The sequence below is a fragment of the Chaetura pelagica genome, unplaced genomic scaffold (assembly GCF_000747805.2).
Source record: "Chaetura pelagica isolate M959 unplaced genomic scaffold, ChaPel_1.0 scaffold356, whole genome shotgun sequence".
Classification (NCBI taxonomy): Eukaryota; Metazoa; Chordata; class Aves; order Apodiformes; family Apodidae; genus Chaetura; species Chaetura pelagica.
This window is the reverse complement of record NW_009953964.1, coordinates 9,698,395-9,708,397: the sequence shown is the minus strand read 5'-3', so window position 1 is coordinate 9,708,397 and position 10,003 is coordinate 9,698,395. Positions and strand designations below refer to the sequence as shown.

General features: G+C 49.5%; 1 protein-coding gene across 1 annotated transcript; it reads right to left on the bottom strand.

Moving 5' to 3' along the window:
- Positions 1 to 7,793: 7,793 nt before the first annotated feature.
- Positions 7,794 to 9,857, bottom strand: ATOX1 (antioxidant 1 copper chaperone). The gene is made up of 3 exons (XM_010002129.1): positions 9,813 to 9,857; positions 9,268 to 9,343; positions 7,794 to 7,927 (listed from the first exon to the last, which is right to left on the bottom strand). The coding sequence occupies exons 1-3, from the start codon at positions 9,855 to 9,857 to the stop codon at positions 7,794 to 7,796; spliced, it is 255 nt and encodes an 84-aa protein (XP_010000431.1).
- Between the last annotated feature and the right edge of the window lie 146 nt (positions 9,858 to 10,003).

Sequence of the window (10,003 nt, the reverse complement as noted above, 5' to 3'; positions counted from 1 at the left end):
CTGCTGCATTCAGGCATCTCCTTTCATTCACAAGTGAACGAGCTGCGTTTGTTTTAACATTTTCTCATCAGAGGAGTCCTGTCCTGGGAATATCATACCAACTGGGAGCTGTGGAGAACTCTGCAACACTGCAGCATCTCCCCTCTGACTGTGTCACTGCCTCAGTGACAGCACAGCAACCCACTGGCCTGGGCTGGTGAAGTGCCAGCCCAAACCCAGCTACGCAGCACCCAGAGTCTGTCTGGAACAGGCATGATGAGCAGAAGCACAACAGCAGGAAGGGCCAGGCTGGAAGCTCCTGCCTAGGCAGAGCAGTTGCCCTTGTCCCTTCCAGGTAGCCTGGGTTGGGTCCCTGCAGCAGAATGGTCAGAGAGTAGATCTGCTCTCCTCAGAGCAGTCAGGGACCTTGTATCATGTATCCCACAGCTCTCACTCATGAGAACTGACTCCCTACCTGCCTCCCATCTCTGCCCCAAAATGCCATCACCTGCAGTAGCTGTGGGGCTGTGAACCTCAGCTCTCCAGGGCACAATAAATTAAACCTTAGTCCAAAAGGGGCTTGGGCTGTCTTTTGCTAACAGAGGCAGCACAAAAGCTGCCTTTCTCACTCTCATTTCCCTTTGTTTTCACTCCCTCCCCATCTACTTTTAGCCAAATGGTTGAATAGCTTCAGTATATACTGTGGGAGGCTACAGCCAAAGGCTGGAGCACCAGGGAAGGATGCAGAATAGCAATGCCCTGTGGCTGCTGCCTTGTGGAGGGGCCAGGAACTGTTTGCTACCCTCCCTCTGTAATTCAGCCTTGATCACCTTGCTAAACCCCTGGAGAAAGCAGCTCTGAAAGAAAATATTTGCACTCTGACTAATGGACATGTGCACATTTTCTGCTCTTGAAGCCCTTAATTAAGCCTGATTTTGTTTGTGTGGGGTTTCTTTTTCCTATTTACACTGCCCTGTGTGTTCTGCTGTTTTGGAAGCTGCAATGTGGAAAGCTGCCCATGATGGTCACAGAGGGAAACTGTGTGTATCAGCAGGGGAGTGGGAACCAGCAAAGGCCTTTGCATTGCTCTGCATGCCAGGGCAGCAATCACCAAGGCAGGTCAGCACATCAGCCAGGGCAGAGCAGCCTCAGCCCCGCTGTGTCTTCATGACTTCATGATCAGGTCTTTGTAGACCTTGCTGAAAAGACCTAAGACCAACACACTTAGTTCAGAGAGACAGCCAAGCTTTTTCCAGCCAGTTTGGGACCTTGAGTCACTCCGTGGGACCACGTTCTCTGCCTGTTTCCTCATGCTTGGCAGGGATGTACAAGCACGTTGGGTGATGCCGTGGACAGCAGGCACAGTGCAACTTGGACCTCCAGGTCCAGCTGCACAGCTCTAGCTCAACCAGCTAGAGTCAGGGCAACACTGCAGAGGGGAGCCATGACCCCTAGAGCCTGGGAGCATGGTCCTGCCTGCAAGTCAAACACCATTCAGGGGCTCATCCAGCTCCCAGCTCTGCTACTGCCAGGCCAGGGCTGGGACAGGCAGGGGAGTGAAGGTGAAAGCCTAAGGCAGATTGTTTCTTAAAGCAAACATTTAAAAGCAGAATAAGACTAGAAAACCTCCATCTTTTGGTAATGAATCCACTTGGTAACAGCCTTAACACCCAGACATGACATGCCTGTGGAATTCCTGAGGTTGCTGTAAACTGAACCCTTCTTTCCCACCCTGAAATTTCACAGCAATTTACCTCTCCAAGCCACCAGGGATCACCGTGTGTAGGCACTGAGGGGGATCTCCTGTGCCTTGTCTGCTTCTGCAGCCTGTGGTGCTATTTTGGAAATTCTCTCATTTACTGGGTGGTTCAGCTGAGAACAACTACTCCTCTGGCTAAAATGATCCCCTGCCTGTCATCTGGTAATTAGAAAGTGCTGAAAAGCCAGTGGTGCTTAAGGCTGCTCTGGGATAGCCAGGGCAGCTTTTTCTTCTGTGGACAAAGCACTGGGCTTTGGAGGCTGCAGACTTTTCCACTGAAACCAGATTTTGGTTTAAAAAGAGGGGGAAGGTAACACTGGGTGAAAAATGACACCCAGAAGCACAGCAGTGCTAAAAGGGCAGTACTGCAAACACAGGGTAGGTGAGAAAAGCAAATGACTTCTGTTGGAAACACCATGGAGGTGAAAAGAAAAGACAAGGGGCAGTGGAAACAAAAGAACTTAGAGCCTGTCTCTCTGAGTTTGCAAAGTTCTTACTGGTGCTGCATTTAGAGGCAGTTTGTAGACTCTCACAGTTCAGCTGGAGCTGGCCTGGGAACCTCTCAAAGAAACCAGAAGTGGACTTTCTGCTGCCAGAGGACATCTTTGTGCCTGGCAATGCACCAAATTGTACCTCACCAGCTGGTCATCCTGCAGCTGGCAGGGCCAACGTGTCTCTCTTCCATCCCAGGTTGCTGGGATGTCCTGCAGCGCCAGGGTGTCTGTGGTACAGGAAAGCTCCTTGTCCAAGTGCCACCCTTTCCTGTTTGTGTTGCATACTGAGCATTTCCCTGTCTGAAAAGAGCCTCACAGTGTCTGCCATACTGTTTTCTCTGGAAATCATTGTGACCTCATTACCTGTGCAGGCTTGTTTGGGGTCTCCCTCTCCACCATGTCCAACCTGGGCTCCAATTTTAGGCTGATGTGATGAATGAAGATACTGAATATCTTGAAGATCTTGGGCAGTAGTGGAGCAAAAAGACTCTGCTTAGGTAGTATCTTGTGCTTTTAGGCTATATGAAGCAGTTGGTTTTTATCCCTAAGCTTTTCCATGGGCCACCCTACAGGTCTGTTGCTCTGTTCAGACTTGACCATCCTTTCTTGACTTCCCTACCCAGACCTGGCTGAGTGTTAGTGGCAGAGGTGGCCTTTTCAAAAGACCCTGTGGTCTTGCAGAGCCACTGCTTCAGGAGCGCTGGTGCAGAGTCTCCTTGTGCTCTCTGTCCTGGAGGCAGGACCAGCAGGTCATCTTCCTCAAACACCTTATCTTATCCAGAGGAAAGGAAAGCAGGCAGTAAGAGAGTGTTCTGCACATTGCTTGGTCTGGTTGAAACGTCTTGTTCCCTGATACGCCTGCAAGGCTGATGGGGGAGCACACACGTTGCTGTCCTGCTGGGTTTTGGGGGAGAAAACAACCAACAGCTTGTGTGCCTTCCTCCAGACCTTCTCTAATAGGAGTCATGTCAGTGTTTTGGTATTGTGAGTAAATGTCCCTGGTGTGCTGGGGTTAGGCACCATCACAGCACTTCCCTTCTCTTGGCTGGAGAAGAAGCCCAGGCAGCTCCTTTTCCTTCTCCACAGGGCAGAGGGAAAGGAAGAGGAATGAGATGGGAGGGTCTGAACACTGGGGCCATTGAGGGTAGGCTGAAGCTGGGCTCACAGCAGCCCTTGGTGCTTTCCCAGCTGCTCATTCCCATTGGCATCCTCAGGGTTTGGCATCAGAGGTGGCTTGTGCAGACTTGTCACCCTTCTGCCCCCTCTGCTCCAGCAACACTGAGTGAGGAGCAGAGCATCACAAGCCACGAGCCATCAGGTATGAAAACCCACGAACCCTGCACAGAATCTCCATTGGAAAGCAAATGGCAGGGTCTTCTCAGGGAAGTGGCTGTGCCAGCTCCTGCCAGGCTACACACACAGGGATATTTGGGGGCTGTAAATGACACAGGGTAGTCATTAAAAACTAATGGCAGGTAGAACACAGCAGCTGAGCATAATGACTGCCTGCTTTAAGGGACAGTTAAGAGGCATTTCTCTCCTGAGGCAGGAAGTGAGATGGGAAGAGCCCCCAGCCATCACTGCTCCAGTGGAAGGAGACAAGCTCTGGGCAGGGTTTGTGAAGGGATGCTTCTCTGCCCTCCAGGTAGCATGTATTCCCACCACACTCTGCAGCATGCTCAAAGTGACCACAGCTCATCAGCACAGCTGATTTCCACCCAAAGCTACATCCTTTTTGCAGCAGGCAAGAGCTTAGAGCAGCATCCAGCCCCTCCACCTATGCTGCATAGCAGAGAAAACTGCAGCCCTGCAGATGGGTGCTGAACCCCCAGGTATCTGCATGAACCTCCTGGCTGGTTGTGGGTAGAAACCTTCTCGTCTAGCTCAAGATAAGCAGACTTCAACCAAAACAGATGGTTTAGCAAAGCAGGGAGAGGGGAGCAGAGCAGCCAGGGGAGTGTGGGTAGTGTAAGCTGCAGCCCAGACATCAAGGACAAGCAGCCTGGCTTACAGCAAGGCAGACTGGGAGTTATCCTCTGTGGGTACAACACTGCCAGTCCTGCCTGCCAGTTTGGCAGACAGCAAGTGCCATAAGGACTGCTGGTTCCCAGGACAGCTGTGTCACCATGTGCCATCCACCTCCATGCCAAAATGACAGCACATGTCCTCCCCCAGCCCACTGCCACCAGAGCTGTGCCACTGGGTAACTGGCTGCTGGTGGATGCACTGGCCTTGCTAGGGAGGAAAATGAATGCAATAAATAATGCCTTACATTGGCAAACACCAGCTCAGACCAGCAAGTGGGGGGCTAGGAAAAGGGATTCACTGGCTCATCCAGGGCCCCAGAGGTGTCATGCAGTGGATCTGAATGCACAGTATGGGCACAAAGCAGAAACAGGTCATGGTTCTGTGCCTTGGCTCTGGAAAATTCCTGCCACTGGGAGATTTTCAGGCAAGAAAATAATGCAGCAATGTTAAGACTTCCATCCTTAGCTTCCCTTATATGAAAAAGTAATAGAAAGTGTCTGCAACACGTTCCTTAAAGTGTCTCCAGCCCCTGCAAGTGCTTCTATGTAATTAATTCTGCTTTAGATAAATGGTGAAGGATTCGGAAGTCCCAAACCTCTCTAGGAGTGAATAAACTGCAACTATGTCAGAAACAACCTCAGTGTAGAAGTATGAAAAATTTCTTACAAATACAGTAACTGTTTCGTTCAAACTTTAGCTGGTTTTCCTTTCTGTACAACAAGTCACATGAGACAGGTAGGCACAGGAGTCATCCCCCAGGTGAATTAAGAGACAGCAGACAGGGACGGACACACGCGATGCTTCTCACAGGGCTGAAAGCCTGAAATAAATGGATGGGAGCTGGGCAAAGCAACAGTGTAGCCTGTAGCACTGGCCACTGGGCTGGGAAATGAGCGACCCTGGAGAGATTCCAACATCCTTCTCCTTCCTCCATCCCTTCTGTGTTTCTCATCAGCACAGGCATTCTCCTCCTGGGTTTGTGGGTACACGCAGCACCCATGGATCCTGCCCAGCATCAGGGCCCCATGATGCTATTACCTGTTTGGTTAAAATTTTGTGAGTGGGCAGGGAAGGGGGCAAGAGGGACACTTGCTAGGTGAAGGGACTGATCCAGAATGATTTGTCATGTTTATATGGTCATGCAGTATCCTAAAAAGCACTGTATTAAACCTAGGCTGAGTCTGTGTTCCCTGCTCCTACTTGGTTGGCCTGTGAGTTCAATCACGTTGCTGGGGTCCAGTGACTTCTTTCTCATGGCCCCATCTAGCTCAAAAAGTCACTTGGATATCCTTGACTTGCAGGGGCTGCAACAGTCCCTTCTTCCCAGCACTTGCATCCCAAATGGAAAGTTTGTTCTGTCATGGAAAGATATCTGCCCAGACTCAGACTTCCTGAATCTAAGTGACATTCAAGCCCAGTTCTCCTGAGACGTGCCCCTCAGGCAGAGGTCAGAGACAACTTCTAAAGATAGGTGCAATTTCCTGAGAGACCTGTCTTTCATGAAATGGGCAGTTTCCTATCTCTAAGAGCCTTCTCTTTAGCAGAAAACCACTTAAAGCAGTACAAAGACACACAGGACACACAGACATGCACTGAAAGATAGAAGCAGCACCTTAATTTACTAGAAAACAGCACATCTCTTCCTCTAGATTTTTCCACTTGTAAAGCCCAAGATGCAGCTGTCTCCTCCTGCCAGCCCTCTGCTTTCCAACATCTGGCAGGGTAGTAAAGGTCAAACGACAGAGCAAGTTGGGAGACATGCAAACAGTTAAGCCATCGTTTTGCTGAAGTCATGTTTTCAGTTCCTGCAAAACAAATAAATACATATTAAAAATACCCGGGTGCCCAGCAGTTAAGGTTGTACAAAGATGCCCTCTGCCGGTGACAAGCCCACGGAAAGCCATCGACCTGAGCTCTATGCCACCGATTTGCAACTTCCCTCCCTCCTTCTATAGATGAACCCCTAAAAATATTTCCTATGGAGGGAAATGTGCTGTAAAACTTTATTTATGTATTTATTTTTCCCCATAACAGCTGAGAAGACCTAGCAGCAAACTACCAGCAAGGGCACTCCAGCTTCCCCTCTCCTTTGTTTTGGATCTTACAATCCTTGGGTAAGTCAAACAGCTTCAGTTAAAATCCAATATGAAAACAAAAGCATGGAGAGAAATGTTCTGCCAGGTTGGTCAGCTGATCTGACTTGATGTGACACAAGGAAAGTGGTGAGAATACAGGGCAGGGAAAAGAGAGACACATTATCTGAGGCTGGCTTTTATGTAGTGGTTAACTTTTGCAGGCATTTGAGGCATAGCCCACAAGTCCCTGCAAGTCAAAAACAGCTCTTGCAGTCAATACTATGAGCTGAAAACTATCTGAGGCATTTAATCAATTCAGAGCATGTTTCTCTGTTTGAAATAGCAATGTTATTTGATTTTAAACAATTTCTAAGAAGTATTGAGAGCTTGTTCAAATTACACAAATTGCAGATTTTGAATCTTTTAAGTCAGTGTATTAAAACAATGCAGATCTATTGCATGCATACATCAGTATCCACTCAGTTCTTTCTTGTATCAGTTTAATTCTTGCTGGTGTAAATCCCTGACTTAATTTACTGACTGGGAATTAAATCAGCATGAACTGGTTTCAGTGCATCTGTGCTGGGTATTTGTGATGATCAAAACAGACCGTTTTAAAACAATGTATTTGGATTAGAAATCTCCACTGCCAGAAACAAGCTCTTAAGAGATGCAATATAATAATCTTGGACACTAAAGAAAAGCACAGGCAGTGAGTGGGCAGCCCTCTCCTCCCACTTCATTCTTTCCCACTGAAATTGAACCCTGTCTGCAAAAACATTTCAGTCAGGAGTGAGTTTCATGCATGTCCTCCAAGTGCTGGGAGTCCAGGGAAACGGACAAGCTGCAACAATCAGGTTGTCTTTGGAACAGATGTCCAGTTGGCCAGGGGCTCTGCACTGGGAGCTATTCTGGAACCAAACATTTTCAGTGCATGTGGGCAGCAGGGTGCTGCTCTTTTTCCATCCTCGAGTTTAGAGGAGTATTAACAGTGATATGAACAAGGGGATTTCCTTGTGCTAATGACCAACCCTGTACATCATGTACCTACAGGGGTCTTTGTGTCCCATCACCCCCCCTGGTATTGCTGGGGGCCACAGCTCTCTCTGGCTAGCTGGTCAATGTTTTTGGGATTTGTTTTCATGCATAATACGCCCTGGCAAACTCTAGGTTTCCCTGGGAATGGCAAAGAGGCTGTGTTCTAGCTTTCCACTACAACCATGGTTGGGATCACATGGGCTTTGCAGAGTTGCTAAGGGGTCCCACCCAGAAAGGTGTACGTGGTTCTGCTGCTTCTCCATTACAAGGGGTTTGCTGATGCTGGACCTGCAAGTCTTTTCTACTTTGTGCTTCCCAGGAAGGAGCCTGTTTTACTGGGAGAGCTGGAACAAGCTCAGATCTCTCTCTTCAGCATTTCATACAGCTGGTATATACCTAGCCTCCTCACACCAGGCGAGGCTACTGTGCAGACTTCTCCCCAAGGTAGGAAGTGTTTTTCCCAGTCTTCTTTAGGGTTTCCAGGAGGGTGTCAACATTGTGCTCCGAGTCGATGCACACCTTCTTGTTGGGCAGGTCAATATCAAACTGAACACCTATGAGGAAAGGAAAAACACTTGGCAGAGCTAGAAGCAGCTAAATGGTGTGAGCACAGGGAAAGCTCACCCTCACACCTCTATGCTCCCCAAGGCCATCAGTCAAATGTACCTCTGCCTCCTGCCAGCAAAACCTGACACCACCACCAGCCAGCTAAGCCAAACTGGTGTCCTGCCAGCAATGGCACAAAGGAAGCCAGCTCTATAGATCTGCATCAAGCAGCACAGTTCCTCAGCTGCTTTGATCTGCTCACCCCACCTTGGATCAACACTATCAGTCACACGGTAACCAGAATGAGCTGAGTTTCAACCAACCACTATAATCTCCAACCAGCTCAGCCTGTGCTGTGGTTTAGCATGGATAGGCAATAAGGAGGGAGTTAAGCATAGGGGTCAGGATAGGGTCAGGACAGTGGTGGTACCACCTAACAGCTCTGAGTAGGAGGGAGGGAAAAGACACTTTCCCGTGTGGATTTCTCAGTGGCTAATAAGGGTAAGCTGCTCTCAGCCCTGTGCAAGGAACTGGACATGGCATCTTTATCCAGCCAAGTGTTTTCACAAAACTTGCAGGTGTGTATCAGCTTTGAGAGCTCTGCCACGTCATCATATGAGGCTGACATTGGCCAGACGGTTGAAGGGTGATAGAGGTGCTGACAAGCACACACAGAGGAAGTGGGATCACCACAGCCTGGTAACAGGGTGTGGGAGAGGTTGCAAGGCACTCTCCCTGGTGTCTGAAAGCTGTTCTCACTCAGTGAGGACAAGGGAGCAGGATGACAGGTCCTCACAACTGGTAAGTGTGGGTCTGAACCCTCTCTTGGTAGTTCCAGCACAAAGGAGGCACAGGTTATAATTTTCCAGGTGGTTTTAAAAACAAGCTATGCAGACAACCACTAAATGCTCTGCTCAGCAGCTCTTCTCTGTGACTGCTGATGACACATCTAGGGAAGCACCACAGATACCCCAGGCCTCCTGGGGAATAATGCCTACCCTGACATCCACCTCCCTTCCCTCTAGCAGCCTGAGCAGGGGGGGCTACCAGTGCAGTTCGCAGAGGGTTCATGGTGAAGCCCTGGTGATTCAGAGCCACCTGCAGCCACAGCAGCTCCTCCCTCCCTTGACATTTCCCCAAGGGTCATAAGAGTCCTGCTAACAACCAGTGACTCCTTACTGATGAAGCAGCAGAGAAGAAGCAGAGTGAGGAGCAGTTTCCAATGAGCCACTTCCAGCTTTTTACAGTGCTACCCTTGCAAGACAGAAGGTGCCAGGGCACTGACATCCTGCCCTGGTGCTGCCATTGCTCCAGGGAGCTGCCTGTCACACACCCAGCACCAACTCACCTCCCAGCCTGTGCAGGACACGGGTGACAGCATTGGAGCAGCCTTCGCAGGTCATGTCCACAAAGAACTCGTGTTTCTGAAACGAGGCAGGTGAGGGATCATGAACACATGTCCGTACCACGAGCACTCATCCTCCACACTTGACTTCTTCTTCGGAGTGGGTTTGAATCCTCCCCAACCAACAGTGACACTAAGGGATCCTCAGGAACACTGCGAGCTCTTGGTACTCCACCCAATGGTGTCCTTGTGCTGTCCCTCACAGCACAACTCCAGGGGCCTTTGGAGTCTGCATCACCCCTACTCAGAACCTTCAGGGTCAGTGCAGGTTGCCCTCTCTGTGGGTTGCTGGTGGGACTCATTCCACTTGCCCTCCAGAGCCCAGAAGCAAAGCTCCTGCCTCCAGACACCCACTGCCTTCAGTCTGCAGGGTTTTTGTGCTCACTCCTGCTTCTCTTGTGCCTACAAGGCCTCTGGTCCCCTACATAATGAACTCACAAAAATATTAACCAAATGGAGATGTTAGGACCTCTGGGACCCTGTGTTACCTTCACTGCCTTAGAAAGACACTGGGTGACTGTAACACTGATCATCACGTTCAACTCTTAGCACCAGCCCGACCCTAATTCCCTTCTCTGCACACGCTTTTAACTTCCCTTGTAAAAAAAAAAACCCCAACAACAGCAAAGCTGTTTTTCATTTGCTCCCCATAAATCTTTCTACCCTTCGCCCCCCCTCC

Bases quoted from the DNA above. Each gene is read 5' to 3' on its own strand.
- ATOX1 (XM_010002129.1), bottom strand. From the start codon at position 9,857: ATGATCAGTGTTACAGTCACCCAGTGTCTTTCTAAGGCAGTGAAG. The intron at 9,344-9,812 runs GTAACACAGGGT...GCCTCGTTTCAG, and splicing joins GTCTTTCTAAGGCAGTGAAG to AAACACGAGTTCTTTGTGGA. The intron at 7,928-9,267 runs GTGAGTTGGTGC...CTTTCCTCATAG, and splicing joins TGTCCTGCACAGGCTGGGAG to GTGTTCAGTTTGATATTGAC.